The sequence below is a fragment of the Ovis canadensis genome, chromosome 6 (genome assembly GCF_042477335.2).
Source record: "Ovis canadensis isolate MfBH-ARS-UI-01 breed Bighorn chromosome 6, ARS-UI_OviCan_v2, whole genome shotgun sequence".
In the NCBI taxonomy this organism is placed as follows: Eukaryota; Metazoa; Chordata; class Mammalia; order Artiodactyla; family Bovidae; genus Ovis; species Ovis canadensis.
Window position 1 is genome coordinate 83,648,208 of NC_091250.1, and position 20,283 is coordinate 83,668,490.

The following is a 20,283-nucleotide window of genomic DNA, read 5'->3' on the forward strand; positions in this document are numbered from 1 at the left end:
CATACCATCTCAGCCCAAGCTGTCACTATTCATGACCTACACCAGTGCTAAATGGACATATGTATCCCAGTGGGTGTGTAAGACAGTTCACTGGAATACAGGAGTAAAATAAAACTTTTCTTTATATATATATTTTTGTCCAAGATCAAGGTTTTCAGCTTTACTCCTGTCTTTACATATGACATAACGCTGGTGAAATTAGTCTAAATATCAAAAGGTCATTTCACATAGTCATAGAAGACATTTTGTCAAGCATGTCATCTATAAAAATCAGTCATTTTTGCTCACTTTAAAAATCTGGAAATAATTATTAACCTATCTTAAAAATCCTACAAGTAAAAAGCTTCAATAACTTTCCAGCTCACTTGTTAAACTACTAAATATATACCTAAGATTTGATTATGAGAAGAACCAGCACAATAATTTTATATATTCTCCAGTGTCATTAGAGTCCAATAAGCAATTAGTTCACAAAACATCTTTAAACAATCTGAAAATTTAATATCTAAAGTATAAATAGGAGTTTACTAGGGAATAATAGGACTAAAGAAGTAGGAAATAACATTTATTTTAATTTGTTTTTAACTAGGAATTTAAGCCTAAGAGTTCTGATTCCAGAAACTGGGCTCTAAAAAAAATTTTTTTTTAATTATATAGGATAGTAAATTACTATAATTTTTTTACCTCTGGATTAATGGTGAAAGTTTTAGTAGATTTTCCAACACTGAGAAGATCAAATATTATTTCTTTCATTGCAAAATCCAAACGTTCCTAGAAAAAAGAAAAACAATCAATAAAATCTTAGAAGTTTCTTCTGCTATAGGGATGCTTTGGAGATATTGTAGGTTTGATCTAGACTGCAATAAAGCAAGTCACATAAATTTTCTGGCTTAGAAGTGCATATAAAAATTATGTTTATACCATATTGTAGTCTATTAACTGTACTATAGTATTATACCTAAAAAACAATGCACAACCTTAACTAAAAATACGTGATTGCTTAAATTGCTAACCATCATCTGACAACACAGGGTTGCCACAAACCTTCAATTTGATTAAAAAAAAAAGTGCAATATCTACAAGGAAAAATAAAGCAAACTAAATAAAACAGGGCTCTGCCTGTATATGTTAGGTTATCATGCTAGCTCAGTCATGTCCAACTCTTTGTGACTCCATGGACTGTAGCCTGCTAGGCTCCTCTGTCCATGGAATTCTCCTGGTCAGAATACTGGAGTGGGTAGCAGTTCCCTTCTCTGGGGAATCTTCCCAAACCACGGATCATGTTAAGAATTACACAAACAATGTCAAGAATACTTGTCTGTGACCAGAAGAAGCTCCTGAATCTAGTTGGACAAAAGGAGAATTAATGTTAATGGGAGAAATATCAGATATGCAGATGACATCACCCTTATGGCAAAAAGTGAAGAACTAAAGAGCCTCTTGATGCAAGTGAAAGAGGAGAGTGAAAAAGTTGGCTTAAAGTTCAACATTCAGAAAACTAAGATCATGATACCTGGTCCCATCAGTTCATGGCAAATAGATGGGGAAACAGTGGAAACAGTGTCAGACTTTATTTTTGGGGGCTCCAAAATCACTGCAGATGGTGATTGCAGCCATGAAATTAAAAGACGCTTGCTCCTTGGAAGGAAAGTTATGACCAACCTAGACAGCATATTCAAAAGCAGAGACATTACTTTGCCAACAAAGGTCTGTCTAGTCAAGGCTACTGTTTTTCCAGTAGTCATGTATGGATGTGAGAGTTGGACTATAAAGAAAGCTGAGGGCTGAAGAATTGATGCTTTTGAACTGTGGTGTTGGAGAAGACTCTGGGAGTTCCTTGGACTGCAAGGAGATCCAACCCATCCATCCTAAAGGAGATCAGTCCTTTAGGTGTTCATTGGAAGGACTGATGTTGAAGCTGAAACTCCAATACTTTGGCCACCTGATGTGAAGAGCTAACTCATTTGAAAAGACCCTGATGCTGGGAAAGACTGAGGGCAGGAGTAGAAGGGGACAACGGAGGATGAGATGGTTGGATGGCATCAGTGACTCAATGGACATGGATTTGGGTAGACTCTGGCAGTTGGTGATGGACAGGGAGGCCTTGTGTGCTGTGGTTCATGGGGTCGCAGAGTCGAACAAGACTGAGCGACTGAACTGAACAGAATGTTAAAAGTATATGATTATATATATGTGATTTAATTATCAAATGATTAGTTTAATACCCAAACTAGTAGGATATAAGTTTTAAACACTCATTTACCAAAATCATACTGAAGATCTAAGTGAAATAATTTCCAAAATAATGATGAAAGGAAGCTTCATGATAATAGTTATGCAGCAGGCCTGGAGAGCAAGAAATTCAAACTGGGACAGAAAAAACTGGGCTCCCGTAAGGTAATCTCCAAGGAAAAAGAAAAAGTCAATTAAGAGTAACTGACGTTTGAGAGGAGCTCTATAGTTCTGGAGGAATGCTGGTGTGAAGTGATTAATCCAAGGGAGTGGGTACCACCCTAGAAGGGATGTGATAAAATGGCAAAAGTTCTCTGAACCACAAATCTAAAGCACAATCTGCTTTCATTCATATTGCTGACACATTTATACTTATCTAATTATCATTAATTCGGTGCTTCTGTAAATAGAAATGTATTATTTTTTAAAATATTCTTTACTTCTTCACTGTCAAGAATAATTACCTTATGGGTCATCTTCGTTGTCAACAGTTTTAGTTCAAAGAGAACTCAATGAATATCCTGGAATCCCAGTGTTTTTCCTAAATTGAGAAGGTAACCCTACCTATGCTTCTCCAGGGCTGATGTCACAAAAGACAATGTAGATGTGCTTACTCAGTCTCCATTTACTCCTCTTCAAATAAACCTGCCTTTACTGCAGAGGCTCCAAAGCTAACATGACATTTCCCAGGATGCCATTCAACAACAGGCTTCAGAATGTGATTGAAACCCAGGGAACTGGGGTAGAGGAGGAGGAGGATAGGGAGAAAGGCATCTGTTTTACTGGTGGGATCATGGTAGCAGCATGATTCTGAAGCACCTGGGGGTATACTTCCTAATTTGGCAGCTGTTTTGACTGTGGCAGAGGCAGCAGCTCCCTTGGGAGTCCAGTGTTATGGTCTCTTCTGTCCTATTAGCGATTCTGTAAACAATCTATATTCCTTAAAAGACCCCTTTGGGGACTTCCCTGGTGGTTCAGTGGTTAAGACTCTGCCCTTCCATTACATAAGGCACAGGCTCAATCCCTGGTCAGGAAACTAGGATCCCACATGCCACATGGTGGTCAAAAAATAAAAATAAAAAGACCCCATTGGGTTCAGCTGTCTACAGTGGATTCTAGTGTCTGCACCTGAGAACCTAGATTAATATTATTATGAAAACAGTGTTCCACTATCTTTTAAGATACTCGGGCATTAATTAGTTTATAGACTAAAAGTAGGATTATGAGATTTTCTCAACTCTTTCTAAATTGAGTGCTTCCATTTGTGGGAATTTCCTTTCCTTCTCCAAGTGTGTAGATCAATGATTTAAACATATTTTGCACACACACAAAAATCAATCATTAGCCTCATTTTTTACTTTTTAAAGCATACTTTTTTCACTGTTCAGTATTAATAAATGTTTTACTACCATGCTTTTAGATGTGTAACAAATTCTAGGAGTCTGAGTCACGCTTATAACTTCCACATATATATGTATTATGAGTCAGTTACTCACCTGAGCAATGAACTGAATAATCTTCACAAATATATTGAGAGGTGTGTCACGAGGAACCACACTTCGTGAACCTTTGGGGAAAAGTGCTGACACTATGCTCATAAGACGACTAGAAGGAGAAAAGATTTAGTCATGATGAGAGAATGAAAGTAACAAAACATTAGCAAAATATCCTTCCCATCCTGTCAAGGTAATTCATATTCCTCCTCAAGGTATTTTTGTTAACTAATATTCATTAGCGTGGTTATTTTTTTTTTAACGAAGATGTTATTTGAAATATGCTTTAAAACAAAGGCACTCACCTTTGAGTTACAGTGTTGCTTTCACATTTTATTCTAATTACATAGACCCACAACAATCTATACAAAGATTCCAGTGCAACTCGAGACATTTTAGGATCTTTATTCTGTTTAGAAACAAAAGAGAATAAAAATAAGCTTATTTATTAAAGTACTTGCAATAAATTTAAGATCAATTATATTCTATCAACAATTAAAAGCCCTTTCCATTCCCTTTTTTATTCAATACAAAACAGGTTTCAATATGTAAGTATATGTTTAGTATATGGTAAGTAGAGAAAGCTCAAAAGCAACCATAAATAAGGGACTTGAGTCATTCCTTGTATTCTCAAAACAAAAGAGTAAAATACTAGAATTATGTATTTTCTGTGTATATAGTTCAACTTACCTGATGTGTAAATGGGTCCCACAACAATACTGACATAATGATGAAAGGATTATTCATCTTTGCCATAATTCATTGCAGCTCATAAACAGTTAAAATGTATAACACCAAATGTTGTTATAGATATTTGCACTTATGAAACAATGCAAAATATTATTGAGTGATTATACTTAAAAAAAAATATGGAATGGTGGGTTAAAAGCATAGACTATGAAATTAGGAATAACTAGCCAAACCTCATCCTTGGAGACTGTTACATTGTTTGGTGAAAGTTTCTTCATCTCTAAAATGTAGATTAGGGTACAAGGTACCCCATACCTACCTCACAGATTAAGGAAGTTATTATATTATGTGAAACGCACTTGGAACACTGCCTAGCACATCTTAAATGCTCAGTATGTGTCAAGTGTTTACCCTTAATTCTTAGTTTAGAACAAAAACATTATTATTTAAAATGAGAAAAGCACCCATTTCGATCACAATTTGGTCAACCTTTTCCTCATATGAGCTATTATAAAAAGTGAAGTTCTCAAATGACAAGTCATGTAGTGAGAGTTAATTGTAAAATCTGAAAATTAGCTAATAATCATCTTTATTAGGAGAAATTCTTTATGCATCTGTTAATTATAATGCATTTAGTCCTATAAATTAGCATTTATTTAATTTGGCTTGAGGGATTTGCTATTGTTAAACAATTATTTTATACGTAACAATGGACAAAAGGGACTTTTAAAATATGAAGTAGCTGAGCCATTCTATCTTGTATTTTCTCAGACTACAGAAAAATAGACATCTGCTCCCTATAATTAGAAGCAATGCAAAAAGGTTACTACTGGAGTTGTTTTTTAAAAAGACAAAAACTAGGGGGAAAAAACATAGGGCTTCCCTGGTGGCTCAGACGATAAAATCTGCCTGCAATGCGAGAGACCTGGGTTCAATTCCTAGGTCAGAAAGATCCCCCCTACAGAAGGTAATGGCTATAATTTTGCACATCTATGTATATGAAGATTTGATATAATTCAGAATGGAATATCAACTATTCAGTTGGTCAGAGTCTAAAAATCAGTCTTTTCCTCTACTGTCAAATCTATGACTCCAAATTTTAAATATACTCCCCAAGTAGTTTTTTTATTAACTTGTTACTAATATAAATAAAATAACATATATAGTTACATACAATGTATGTTTCTAATGTAACAACCAAGCTTTCTGAAATACTTTCTTTTCTAGCACTTAAATACAAGGTCTCAGATATCAAAATAAGAGTTCAGTTTTGGGCTTCCCTAGTGGCTCAGAGGTTAAAGTGTCTGCCTGCAATGCGGGAGACCCGGGTTTGATCCTTGGGTCGGGAAGATCCCCTGGAGAAGGAAATGGCAACCCACTCCAGTATTCTTGCCTGGGAAATCCCATGGATGCAGGAGCCTGGTGGCCTACAGTCCACGGAGTCACAAAGAGTTAGACACGACTGAGCGACTTCACTTTCACTTAGTTTTAGGTACACTACAAATAATACTTTCACTTTGTTAATTATATTTTCAAAATATGAATATTATAAACCAACATGTAATAAATTACATATTAAAAATCTAAGTCTAATTCACATAAAAATTATTCTCATATAACTTAGAATATCTTATATGCTGAGGCATCTGACATGAAATAAAATTTGATTTTCAAACTTTCCAAGATGTACTACTGTGTTTTATAAAGCAGATTTATTTTATAAAGAACAATGCCAAACAAGATAAAAAGTGATTAAAAATCATATAATCGTTTATTTGGTCAATGAAATGCTGCTATACATGTCTGAATAATAAAGACATCCTCAATTAATCTAATCCTTAAACAAAGACACATAATTCCCTAGTTACAGTTCTGGTCTAATTTGAATAATCAGATTACATTAATAAAGTCCAGTTTTATTAACATATAATAAAGTTTTGATGTCAGTCAAATATGCTCTTGGCAGCAATCATTTTAGTGTTTCTTCACCTTTTCCTACTATGAACAAAAACAAAAAAAGAGATTTACTTAAACTCAAACCAGTAGGATTGAAATTTTAAAGTGTTGCATCAAAATCATATTCAGCCTGAGTTACTGTCCCTTTAATTTCATTGGAAAATATTTTAAAAGTATAATTTATTAAAAAAAACACTATATAAAAAGGTATCATAACAGCTAACCTAAATTAAATAGAATATATTAAAACGGAAGATGATGGCTAAAGATCAGTATTCGGTATCATCTCTCTCTATTAAATTCATCTTCTTGGGGCCACATTAATATAAACCTTTGGTAGAAAGTTCCTGCTGTATGCGCCTCTTCTTTTACAACACAAGAAGCAGGTTTGAATAAATACATTGGACATGCAAGGCAGCAATGGGTAAAGGGGGGAAAAAAGCCACACTTAAGGAGATAAAGCAATATTTTACTTTGTAACATCAACACGACTCACCTGGAGAGTTTCTATTTGTTTTCTGATACTGTTGTTAGATGGCATCTAAATAAAGCAATGTGAGACAGCAAACATAAACATGAGATGCAGCACATGCATGTTAGATGAAAATAAGCACAAAACAAGACAGCTCTTCACCAAGGTCTCTATTTAGGAGAAATTTGAAATTTCCAAGACAGTGGCTAGAAACACTGAGGGAAAACAATTCTATAATTTGGACATCATGGATCATGGGATACACCTACAACACTGAAGCTGAGAGAAAATAGTTAAAATTTTCAACTGTCTAATTTTTCCTCTAAAAGTACAGCATTTAATTTTAGGCAAGTTTCCATTTTTAAAAGAAAGGAAGCATACACTGTAGAAAAAATATTTCAATTATTTTTATATGGCACCTACTCTTATTCCTCTCTTTCTTATTCTTTAGAAACTTTAAAATCATTTTTCACATAATGACCTCAACTGACATAAATACAGGGGCATGGGAAACTACCAAATCACATTTGGGAGAAAAATAGCAGATTTAACATTTTCAGTGAAAATAAACTGTTGTTCTCTCATGCTTTTATGGACCTACAGATTAATGGCCATTTTTCTGGTCACCAATTTAAAAAACTAGTATGATAATTTTTTAAAAACTGTGCACTATTTTAAAGTACCTTGAAAATGTATCATATTTATTCCTATGAATCTATAGAATAATGCCATTTTAATACCCCAGAATTACAGCCAAAAGCACATTTTTAAATATTTAAGTATAGCAATATTCTTTTTAGTACATTATAAGGTAACATGGTAGACCAGAAAGAACAAAAACTATGGAACTAGATGGATTTAGATGCAAATCTTATCTCTATTAGCCTCAGTTATAGTAAAAATTAAATGAGATACCATACTTAGAAAGTCTAGCCTATAAGAAATATTAATAAAAATTTATCTTAAGAAGTAGTAGTTCTACAAAAAGTGTTAAAGATTACTTTGAGATCAAGAGATTACTTGAATCTCAAAGCAAAATCAATTTAGGGAAGACCTTCATCTTGGGCCAATTTTCCCTATATATAAATCAAATAAGTTGTACCTGTCACAACAGATAACCAGCATAGTTTTTCCCTGAATACTCAACTCCTTACCTCAACTATGCAGCGTAGCCACAGTATATAAAACTTAAAAAGGAGGAACCAAGTCATAAAATTTCTGCTGAATAGAGCCTTAATGTAAGTTAAGGGTTAATGGTCAAGACAACTATATTCCAAATATTCATGCTAAGTGGCTCTTATCTCCTTTAGCCTGGCAGATTGACACAGCCATTAATGAAAATGGACAATATGCCAGAAATGTTTAATAGGAGGTAAGGGTTCAAAGAAAACAGCATTTTAAATGAAAGCCTTAAGACAAAAAAAAAAAAAAAAGTTAAGGTACTGCGAAAGAACTGCAAATATGTTAGGTGGAAACGTATATATATAAAACATTCCAACAAGCAACAGAAAAGTATGAATTGTCATGAAACAAAGCAATCTTCCAGAAACAGTTAAACTGTGTGCCTTAAAATATGTTATTATAAGTTTGAAGAATCATACTACCCAGAAAATTATCACTTCCCTTTCAGCACCTAAATCTGTATGAATTACCAAAATAAGGACAGAAACAATATAATGTACTTAACAAAACTAATTTTCTGGTTGCATGGCATAAAGAATTTAACCAGTTTGACTAATACTGAGAATTTTCATAAATAAAGCAAAGAGAATATATCAATTCTCACCCAAATATGAATAACATCAATGTATGTATATTATGGAGAGAAACAGCCAAAAATACTTCTGGGAAGACCTATTTTTAGTATATCTTACTAAGAAATAAAAGTATTTTTCAAAATGATATGTAAAATCATTTAAAAAATGCATATATAATAATGTTGCCCAGTAAATCAATCTTTAAAAGTGAGAAAAAAAGAGCCAGTCCTATTTCTCACATCATGATTAGCTGTTGGATCAGAGATAAGTCAGTTAATCTCTCTGTGCCTTGGTTTCATCATCTTCAAAGCTTAAGATTTTCAGTTTTAACCCTAACTTAGAGGAATAACAGAAAATAAAAAGCCATGTCTGCCTCACTCCAGTACTCTTGCCTGGAAAATACCATGGACGGAGGAGCCTGGAAGGCTGCAGTCCATGGGGTCGCTAGGAGTCGGACATGACTGAGCTACTTTCCTTTCACTTTTCAGTTTCATGCATTGGAGAGGAAATGGTAACCCACTCCAGTGTTCTTGCCTGGAGAATCCCAGGGACGGGGAGCCTGGTGGGCTGCCGTCTATGGGGTCACACAGAGTCGGACACGACTGAAGTGACTTGGCAGCCACATTTCTATAATATGTAAGCAGATATTCAAATATATTCATTTATGCATCAAAACAGTATTCAAGTCCAGTGTTCATATGACATTCAGATGTGGAACATTCCCATTCTGTGTCAGATATTAACTGTGCTCCTGTCCACAGAAGAAAAGATCCTGTGAGATCCTTCAGCAGAGTATCCTGGGAAGATCCTTCTACCTCATAGTTTTCTTTTCAGACTGAACACAGATGTGCCAAATACTGTTAATAACAAGTAATTATCCCTTGATTCAAGCCAGAACATTTCAGGAGCTGTCAAGATCCAGAACCATCCTTCTAGATTTGACCAGGCATAATTACACTAAATGTGCTTTTAGTGATATTTTATCATCAAGGCTTTTTTCATATTATTCAGACTTGAGCCAACATTACTGAATTTTCTCAAAAGAAAACACAAAGTAACAATTTGAAGAATTTTATAAGATTAACTAATACTCTGAAATTCTAAAGGAATTAATAAATATTGCTAAATCTAAGATATTATAAATAATCATTAAAAATATATAATTTTGCATTCATTAAGACCAACTAAATTTAATCAACAGTTTATTCATGTCTGTAACATGACTCCCTATAGAAGAAATGATGTATAAGAAAAGAAATATGGTAAAATATCTCTATTCAAATGAACTATAGTACTAAAAGTTTTATTATATACTGTTTAATATACCTGCATGAGTGAATGTACTACAGTCAGTATTTACAGGTCAGAAATGAGATTAAGTCTTACCTTTAAATGTGACAAACAGTTCTGTAGGAATATATGCCAGTTATTTAAAAAAAACTGTTTCTGACTGACACATAAAAGGCAGGTAATTAATGGATATAGAGCCTAAAGGAGAGGAAGAAACAGAATTAAGATTTTTCACAAAAAGGGCAGCACTGGACTTGTCAATTATATTTCATTCATTCTCATAAAAAAATTCTATTAGCATTTTTCTGTTTGTAATAAAAAATACATCAGGGAATAATCAAAGAAATGACAAAGGGCATTTTTTCTGTAAGAACAATTTCCTGACCCATCACCTCTCCCCAAGTTAGAAATATGCTGTTATTTCTCCCTAGATCTAATACTCCTCTAACTAGAACAGCAGCCCTGGGGGTCAGAGCAGAGACCAACGTTAACGTTTCCGCTTTCAATTCATCAGGTGACTTTAGGGAGTGTGTGTGCTCCAGTCACTCAGAGGATACGTTAAAGTGCTAGAGGTCTCACTTTCCTAACATGAAAAGTGAGGATGATCATCACACATATCCTGAGGCATAAAGTAAGATGAAGAGTAGAAAGCACTTGGCTTAGTGCCTGGCACAGTCACTGTTGATTATTATTATACCTCTATCTTAAGTGGTCAAGTACTCATCCACTATTGCACATTTTCTCCAAGCTGCATACAAATTTACAGAAAAACCCCTCAAAGTTATTGAAGTGTATGGTTAAATGGGGAAAAAAAAACCTTAAATTTCTGAAAAGAGAAGATGTAATTATATAGACAATCACATGCTTCAGAATACAACTTATTATAATGTAAAATTGGACTTCCCTGGTAGCTCAGACGGTAAAGAATCTGCCTGTAATGCGGGAGGCTTGGGTTAGATCCCTAGATTGGGAAAATCCTCTGGAAAAGGGAATGGCAACCCACTTCAGTATGCTTGCCTGGAGAATCCCATGGACAGAGGAGCCTAGCGGGCTACAGTCCACAGGACTGCAAAGAGCCAAACACGACTAAGAAACTAACACTTTCACTTCTCACTACAGTTAAATTTTCCTACATTCTAATACGGGTTTCACTTGTGGTTCAGATGGTAAAGAATCTGCCTGCAATGCAGGAGACCCGAGTTCAATCCCTGGGTTGGGAAGATCCCCTGGAGAAGGAAATGGCAACCCATTCCAGTATTCCTGCCTGGAATATCCCTCGGATAGAGGAACCTGGCGGGCTATAGTCCACGGGGTCACAAAGACTCAGACACAACTGAGTGACTAACACTTTCACTTTACATATTCTAATACAAAATTTAAAGCATCTGTCAAAACCTAGAATAAAGTCTGAATAACCTACTAAATACAGAGCTAATAAAATTAAGAATATACAGTTTTTAAAAGAGCAGGAGAAAATAGGTAAAATTTCCCCCTTGTGTTTACACTTTGGATATTTTACAATTTTAATTTTTATAATTCTCTTTAAATTCTACTAAAAAAAAACTCTACTAAATTCATAAATCAATTATTAAAATTCCAAATAAATATGTGAAGGTTTGAAATGTTTCTCATACCAATGAATGTTTCTTTCTGGAACTCAGTTCAAAAGTAGTCTGATAAAGCATCTCCACAAAATTCTTCAAGCAGGGAACATTCACTTCGTTTTTCACAGCCTAGGTAAAAAGATAATACAAAAACAAAGAAAATGGTTACAAACGTTAGATCAAACTATACAGAGATTACAAAGAGGTTTTGTAAGGTTTGAAACTGGTTAATAATTCTCTGAGTATCTAATGGAAGTTCCATAAAGTAAATAAGACAAACCAGGTCCCTGCCCTGGGTGAACAAGCAGAGACTAGAGACAAGTGAACAGACAATGACTATGTGGTACAAAAAAAGCTCCAAGAGAAAATTCTGTGTGCTCTTAGGGCACTCAGAACGGACCCCAGTGAAAACCTCCATAAGGAAGTAATATATACACTGAATCCAGCATTTCCTTGCCTAAGATACTATAGCATCCCACGTAACCTCTCTGACCTTATCTCCCACTGCTCTGGCCCCTGCACTGGCATCCAGCCACACTAGCATCTCTGTTATTCCTAGAACACATCAAAGATGCTCTTGCTTCTGGATGACTGTGCTGGCTCCTTCTGCCTAAGAAAGTCTTTCCCCAAATCTGGTATGCCTTGCTCCTGCATTCCTTCAGTTTTTGGTCAGCTGTTATCATCCCTTTCAAGGTGGTGGCCTTTGCTGAAAGTCGCTCAGCCGTGTCCAACTTTTATGATCCCATGGACTATACAGTCCATGGAATTCTCCAGGCCGGAATACTGGAGTGGGAGGCCATTCCTTTCTCCAGGGGATCTTCCCAACCCAGGGATCGAACCCAGGTCTCCCACATTGCTGGCGGATTATTTATCAGCTGAGCCACCAGGGAAGCCTAATCTTTCCTAATCACTCTATTTAAAATTTCAACTCCCCTACCCACTGCAGCATTTTTAGGGCCCTACCTTGCTTTACATTTCTCCATAGTACTCACCAACACATCTGGCATACTGCATATTGTACATATTCAGTGACTGTGAGTTAGCTGAACTGGATGTAAGATATAGAAGAGTAAAAAAGTCTTACCTACCCTGACCATTGTTCTACTCTGTGTACAGGAGAGGCCCTGACCCACAGGAAGCACTCAATACAGATAATGAATAAACAAGCAGAGGCCAACTAAGAAAGGAGGCTGGGGGTTATTAGAGTGGTAAGAATGTTCCAGACAGAAGAAGCTCCATGTACAGAGGCAGGTGTTATGGGCTGAATTGTCCCAAAATTCAAACACTGAAGTCCCAACCCCACATACCTCATAACGTGACCTTATAAGAAAATCATTGCAGATATAGTTAGTTATATCTGCAAGATAAGGTCCTATTGGAGTATGTGTGTACTGGCGGGGGAAGGGGGTGCTACTCCAACATGACTAGTGTCCTCAAAAAGCGGGGGAAATGCAGACATAGACACGCACACAAGGAGAACACCATGTAAAGATAAAGCATAGATCAGGGTGAAACTTCTACAAGACAAGGAATGTCGGAGATTTTCAGCAAACTACCAGAAGCTAGGTAAGAGGCATGGAACAGATCTTCCTCACAGCACTCAAAAAGATCAACTTGCCAACACCTTGGTCTCAGATATCTAGCCTCTATAACTGTGAGACAATAAATTTTTGCTGATTAAGCCACCTAGTTTGTGGTACTTTGTTAGTGTGCAATCCTAGTAAATAAACGAAAAAAGTAAACATAGCATTAAAGAAGAACTAGGCAACAGTAATAACGGACCACAGCCAAAAGTCTTTCTTCCTACAATCTGCTCCTCTTGATGAACTGCCTTGAAAACTACAGCATACTCTCAGATACCTGGTAAAAACAGATTTTCAGACAAAGGGGAAGCACACATGACAATTCGGGATGGATAAGCAGTAACTCAAATCACTTCTAAGGAACAAATATCTCCAAACAGGTAAATACACAACCAAACTATGCATCCATACAATAGAATACTAGTCAACAATGAATAAACTGCTGATACATTCTGTAACATAGCTGGAACTCAAAATAATTATGCAGAGCAAAAGAAACCAGAAAAGAGTCTGTAGTGTAAGATTCCATTAGCATAAAATTCTAGGAAACCCAAAACTAAGTAGAGGAATAGAAAGATCCATGGTTAGATCTGAGAAAAATGTGGGGTGAGTGGTAGTGGGGATTAAAAAGGAGCATGAAGACAATTTTGGAGGATGGTAGAAATGTATACTATCTTCATCGCGGTGAAGGTTTTACAGACGTATACATATGTCCAATTGTACAATTTAAATATGTGTAGTTTAAGTCAATTTTACCTCCATTAAGTTTTTAAAAATGAAATATGTGTGTGTGTGTATAACTATAAAGAATATCATTCATACAGCAGTACATGGTAAACTGAAAGTAAATAGCATTATCACATACCACATACACACAAAAACCACACAGGAAGCAAAAAAATTCTAGCATGTCCAAGTATGCTAAAATCCCTGAAGTGAAGTGAAGTCGCTCAGTTGTGTCTGACTCTTTGTGACCCCATGGACTGCAGCCTGCAAGGCTCCTCTGTCCATGGAATTTTCCAGGCAAGAGTACTGGAGTGGGTTGCCATTTCCTTCTGCAGGGGATCTTCCCGACCCAGGAAATGAACCCGTGTCTCCCACATTGCAGGCAGACACTTTACCGTCTGAGCCACCAGGGAAGCCCGAAAATCCCTAAATCCTATTTTATCACATTATGTGACTAGTGTGTGGGCTTCCTTGGTGGCTCAGATGGTAAATCTGCCTGCCATGCGGGAGACTTGGGTTCAACCCCTGGGTTGGGAAGATTGCCTGGAGGAGTGAAAGGCTACCCACTCCAGTACTCTGGCCTGGAGAATTCCACGGACTATATAATCCATGGGGTCACAAAAAGTCGGACACAACCGAGGGACTAATACACACACGTTAGTAGTAACTTCAAATTAATTTTGAGAAATACAATGAATTTAGACCAAGAAAAGCTTTCATAAAACTGTTTCCCTAGAAGTTACCATGATCATATTTATAATAATCATATTTTATAAATAACTTAGGATACATATTTTGACAGGTATGATGAATGTTATGGCAACTACACAAATGAACATTTAAAAGTGAGACAGTCCTGTAAAATCTAAGATATATGTCACAGTACTTTTAAATTCTTCAGAAGCATTAAAATGGCAACCACCCTGTAAGGAGCAAATGCCATTAAATGCAATGTGTTATGCTGAGCTACTTGAGATAAGCATTACTTCCAGGCTGCAAAAACACTGCCTGTTAATGGTCTCTAAATCTTAAGGGCCTGGGCTTGTTCTTTTAATTAAAAGACTGATCAGTGTTCTGCTATTTGTCTAATGAAGATTTCCCTACACCCACATAACATTCAAAGTTTCCACTTTATTGTCTACGAGATTATGAACAGAGACTTTCAAATACAACGTAAAAATAAAAATGGACTTACAGCAGCTACAGGGATAAGAATCTCCACAAATAAACCAGCAAGTGCATGTTTTATATCTTTATCTTTTACTTCCAAGAAATACTGAGCACATTCCTTGAGAGGGGAAAAAGATATATTAGATTAACAAAGGAAGAAGATTAAGAAATGATAATATCAATAATTTCTTAAACATTCTGCAATTTTATCAGAAAACTAAGTTCAAATTCATGCTCAAATTTAAACAGAAAGTTAATTCACACTTGTGACAATTTAACACTTGGAATAAGGAATTAACTCTTATCATTAATTCATATTTATCTTGTTTCTTTTAAAAAAGTCATCTAAAGCAAAAGCAACTACTGTTAGGCTAATTCCAATCGCTGCAGTTGAAAAGGGTAGGTAACCTGCATGAACTGAAATGATGCTTCAAAATCTTCTACAGGATACATTTTCACTCGGAAAAACTTCATTCCCATTATTAAGCTGATGACGCTTTGTACCACATGTGGACTTTGTTCCTTTTGCCGCAGTTCTTTTAATTCTGTCACAAACTTCTTCCTCACAGCCTGAAACCTTTAAAATACACGGACACATAATTCGATATGAATTAAAAATACTCATGTCTCACATGATATTAAAGGTTGAAATCAAAATGTGTTTTACCTAAACACCATCTCCTTTCTCTGCCCTCATCAAAACTACCAGAAAAACAGAGATGAAAACAAAATTATTTGTTATTCTAAATTTGCTATTCATTTAGTTTTTCAAATCAAAAATGCCTTAGGGAGAAATTCTAATTTCTAATAAGAATTAGGAAAATTCCATATTAGAATTAGAAATTCTTATTAGAATTATAATTTCTTATTGCTGTAATACCATCAATACAACACTGCTGCTGCTGCTGCTGCTGCGTCGCTTCAGTCATGTCCAACTCTGTGTGACCCCATAGATGGCAGCCCACCAGGCTCCCCCGTCCCTGGGATTCTCCAGGCAAGAACACTGGAGGGGGTTGCCATTTCCTTCTCCAATGCATGACAGTGAAAAGTGAAAGTGAAGTCACTCAGTTGTGTCCGACTCCTAGCGACCTCATGGACTGCAGCCTACTAGGCTCCCCCATCCCTGGGATTCTCCAGGCAAGAACACTGGAGTGGGGTGCCATTTCCTTCTCCAATGCATGAAAGTGAAAAGTGAAAGTGAAGTCGCTCAGTTGCGTCCGACTCTTAGCGACCCCATGGACTGCAGCCTACCAGGCTCCTCCGTCCATGGGATTTTCCAGGCTAGAGTACTGGAGTGGGGTGCCATTGCCTTCTCTGCAATACAACACTACTACCACTTATTAATAATCATCATAAAAATAAGATCTAATAACCCACCCATAAAACATCCATATGTAAATCAGAGAGTGTCTCTAAATTTTAAGGTTCCTTTTTAATGAAGTCTGCAATCTGAGTGACAAGGAGGGCAGACTGAAGCAATACATTTGTTTAATGAGATAAACCAATCAACTGTAGACTACTAATTATCAATAAAAATTATTATCTTCTTACACTGTAGAATAAGAAGCATGGGGGGACACTGGTCTCACAATCTGAAAAAGCTAGAGAATCACAATGGTTTCAAAACATTGAGCACCATCTTGGATTCAAATGACCCCAGTTGTTAAGGCTACTAAGTTTTTCTTTGTTTACATTGCAAAAAGATATCTGATGGTTCATTAATCAATAATACTTCATTTACCCTTTATATATTATGAAACATATATATTATGAAAAATACAATAAACAGATTGCTTATATTAAGTGAAGAGTTTACTGTTAATATTACTTGGGGAAACTAGTTGTTGAAAGTTAAAATGACAAAGCATACTACCCAATGGTCACTGATTACATATTAATATTAATAAATATAGATATTAATTACATTTTAATGAAATATGGACACATGATAGGAAGTATAACTTATCTATTTCCATTTCAGTCTTGGAGAATACAACACCATTTTCCATGAAAGTATTCTTTTACATTTTATAAAGAAAATATAAAGTGAATAAAATTCCTTTCATTGCAATAATATTAGAATCCAAAGATTTTTTTCTGTCATTAAATTTCTTATAATAATTATCAGTCAGTATAATCAAAGGAAATGCATAGACAAGATTCTGAAACACCCCCAGCCTTTCTCTTTCTCCTCACCCCTTTCCCACCTCACCACCTTTCCTTTCAAATGGTGGTGCCGTCAGCCCAACCAAATGAGGATGTGTCCACGTCTTTTCTCATGCTCACTGGATGTGAGGGTGGAAAACATCTCATTACTGCTCGAGTGGCATTTCTCTAACAACTAGACCAGCAAGTGTGCTCAATCGCTCAGTCATGTCCGACTGTTTGTGACCCACTGGACTGTAGCTGGCAGGCTCCTCTGTCCATAGAATTTTCCAGGCAAGAATACTGGAGTGGATTGCCATTTCCTATGCCAAGACCAATAAGACTGAGAAACATTTCATATATTTACCTTATATTTACTATCCTTTACTATAAATATTTTTATTTACTATCCTTACCATATTAGATTTAACTTAGCTATCATGTAGGGTTCTTCTGGATCCAACTTGTTCATGTATTATTTAGCATTTCCTGACAGAAAATCATTTTCATTTTTTTATATAAATTTATTTTAATTGGAGGCTAATTACTTTACAATATTGTATTGGTTTTGCATACATCAACATGAATCCACCACGGGTGTACACGTGTTCCCCATCCTGAACCCCGTCCCACCTCCCTCTCCATACCATCCCTCTGAGTCATCCCAGTGCAGCAGCCCCAAGCATCCTGTATCATGCATCAAACCTGGACTGGCGATTCGTTCCATGTATGATATTATACATGTTTCAATGCCATTCTCCCAAATCATCCCACCCTCTCCCTCTCCCACAGAGTCCAAAAGACTGTTCTATACATCTGTGTCTCTTTTGCTGTCTCGCATACAGGGTTATCGCTACCATCTTTCTAAATTCCATATATATGTGTTAGTATACTGTATTGGTGTTTTTCTTTCTGGCTTACTTCATTCTGTACAATAGGCTCCAAATAAAAATCAAACTATCATGAACTACAGGGCCATAAAAAGAAATATATCATTGCTCATGTTTTAGTAGCTATATTCCTGAGACAAGGATTCACTGTTGATTAAATATAAATGCAATATTAATATATTATTGTCTAAGTCAGTTCAAATACTCCAATATATTCCAAGTTCTGTAGCACTGGGTATACAAGGGTCTCTTGTAAATTACAAAGGAGAAAAAAAAATACTAAATTAAAAGATGCATGCACACCAAGTCACTTCAGATGTGTTCGATTCTATGTGATCTTAAGGACTGTGGCCTGCCAGGTTCCTCTGTTTATGGGATTCTCCAGGCAAGAATACTGGAGTGGGTTGCCATGTCCTCCTCCAGGGGATATTCCTGACTCAGGGATCAAACCCACATCTCTTGAGTCCCCTGCATTGGCAGGCAGGTTCTTTACCACTAGCCCTACCTGGGAAGCCCAAATTAAAAGATAGTAAATACTAAATAAAATACATTACTTAGTATTAAAATCTGAACAACTAAATGCTAACAATAATTGTGTTTGCTCCTTTAGAATTTAAAGATTGTTATATAATGATTTCAGGGCCAAAGACTGACTCTTTAAATAGCACCCAAGAAAATCTAAACTGATCCTTTCTGCCTTATAGATTTCCCAATAGGAACAAAGGCAATTCAAAATCTTCCACAGTCTTTAGACATATGAAAGACAAGCATCTTTTTTAGTGTTTATGATAATTATGGTTCAATATAATCAATGCATGTAACTCCTAATGAATGACCCTTTTTATGGAGCACTCTAGTATATCTTATCGTCCCTTTTTGGTATGTCTTCTATCTATTCAAAACACTGTTCAGTATTAAAACAAATTAAGATGGTTAGAAGGAAGACACTGCAGTGCTATCTCAGAGATAAAAGCACTCAACTAGAAACCACTAAAAGTAATTATTAGCTTTGACAAGAGTTCGAAAAACACTTCTCATAGAACTGTGAAACATAGGGAATAAGGTAATGACCTGACAATTTCTGGCAATTTCTGACTTCCTTAATTCAGGTTTTATGGAAAATACCAAATAAATGAAAACAATTTGTAGAACTGAAGTATGGGTGTCCCTTAAAAATCATCTAAAAACACAGTAGCAAAATAATAAAAAGTGAAACCAACTTCACAAAATTCTATGGAAAACAGAAATAACAGAGTAAAGTAGTTAGTGTCTATTCTGTCAGTCAGTAATGAGGCATTCTAAAACATATCAAGATCAGTGATTTATGAAACTTACTTTGATTGGGCAAGAACGCCTATCACTTCTGCATATAAATCTGCAATAATATGCACATTCCCAGTGTTGGTTCCTGAATATCTAAAGCAACAAAAAGAACAAACACATTATTTCATTGAATTTTTCTACAAACTCTTTCTTAATAAATCTGAAAATCCCTTATCAGGGTGTTGTATAAATTTTCTCTGAAGATTCACTTGCAGGATGATAAAAACCACATGAATTTTCTCCTATCTCTACATTTTAATTTGCCGGGAAATTTAACCTAATTCTTAAAAATCCAATCAATGGCTTTAAGAATTATTTTTACAAAATCCTTTCCATAAGCATCTTGTGTGGATTAAAAAATATAAAGGCATAACTACTTTGAACTCCAGTAACAAATAATTGAGGAAAATTCAAATTAACAGTCTAAGTCTAGACTGCAGATAAAAGTAACAATGCCATAAGTATTTTACTTACCCTTCCTTATGTTTAAAGTGCTTAAAAGCTAAGTTTAGAACTTCATGAACTAAGGGATCAGGCACAGGATGAACAGGAATCTAGGGGGAAAAAAATTGTGTGCCAAATAGGTTATAAGTCTTTTATGAGCATTCTCATCATTTCAACTAACCAAATTAACAACCAATTTTAACTTTCATGATATAATCTACTACTAATCTGTCAATCTTCCCCTTTTCTAAGAAGGTTATTATTTTTCTCTAAGAATTTAGTTGAATACCTACTTTGCTGTTGTTTAGTCGCTAAGTCATGTCCGACTCTGTGTGACCTGGTAGACTGTAGCCCACCAGGCTCCTTTGTCTATAGGACTTTCTAGGCAAGAATACTAGAGTGGGTTGCCATGCCCTCCTCCAGGGGGTCCTCCTGACTCAGGGATCAAACCCACGTCTCCTGCATTGGCAGGTGGATTCTTTACAACTGAGCCACTAGGGAAACCTTC

The 20,283-nt window shown here is 35.8% G+C and overlaps 1 protein-coding gene across 11 annotated transcripts in view; it reads right to left on the reverse strand.

Moving 5' to 3' along the window:
- Positions 1–20,283, reverse strand: part of FRYL (FRY like transcription coactivator) — a 260,551-nt gene that overhangs the window by 91,516 nt on the left and 148,752 nt on the right. For 7 of the 11 annotated variants that reach the window (XR_011257763.1, XR_011257764.1, XM_069594060.1 and 4 more), the window contains 10 exons: positions 19,806–19,885; positions 19,344–19,424; positions 15,382–15,550; positions 14,999–15,091; positions 11,525–11,623; positions 9,987–10,088; positions 6,868–6,912; positions 4,031–4,134; positions 3,729–3,837; positions 685–771 (listed from right to left, as the gene is read on the reverse strand). Coding sequence is in view for 9 of the 11 variants with exons in the window: in XM_069594060.1 (XP_069450161.1) it covers positions 685–771; positions 3,729–3,837; positions 4,031–4,134; positions 6,868–6,912; positions 9,987–10,088; positions 11,525–11,623; positions 14,999–15,091; positions 15,382–15,550; positions 19,344–19,424; positions 19,806–19,885 (969 nt within the window). In the remaining 2 variants the exon portion in view is untranslated. The remainder of the gene's footprint in view (positions 1–684; positions 772–3,728; positions 3,838–4,030; positions 4,135–6,867; positions 6,913–9,986; positions 10,089–11,524; positions 11,624–14,998; positions 15,092–15,381; positions 15,551–19,343; positions 19,425–19,805; positions 19,886–20,283) is intronic. The other 4 variants (XM_069594063.1, XM_069594061.1, XM_069594062.1 and 1 more) reach the window with 1 other exon arrangement.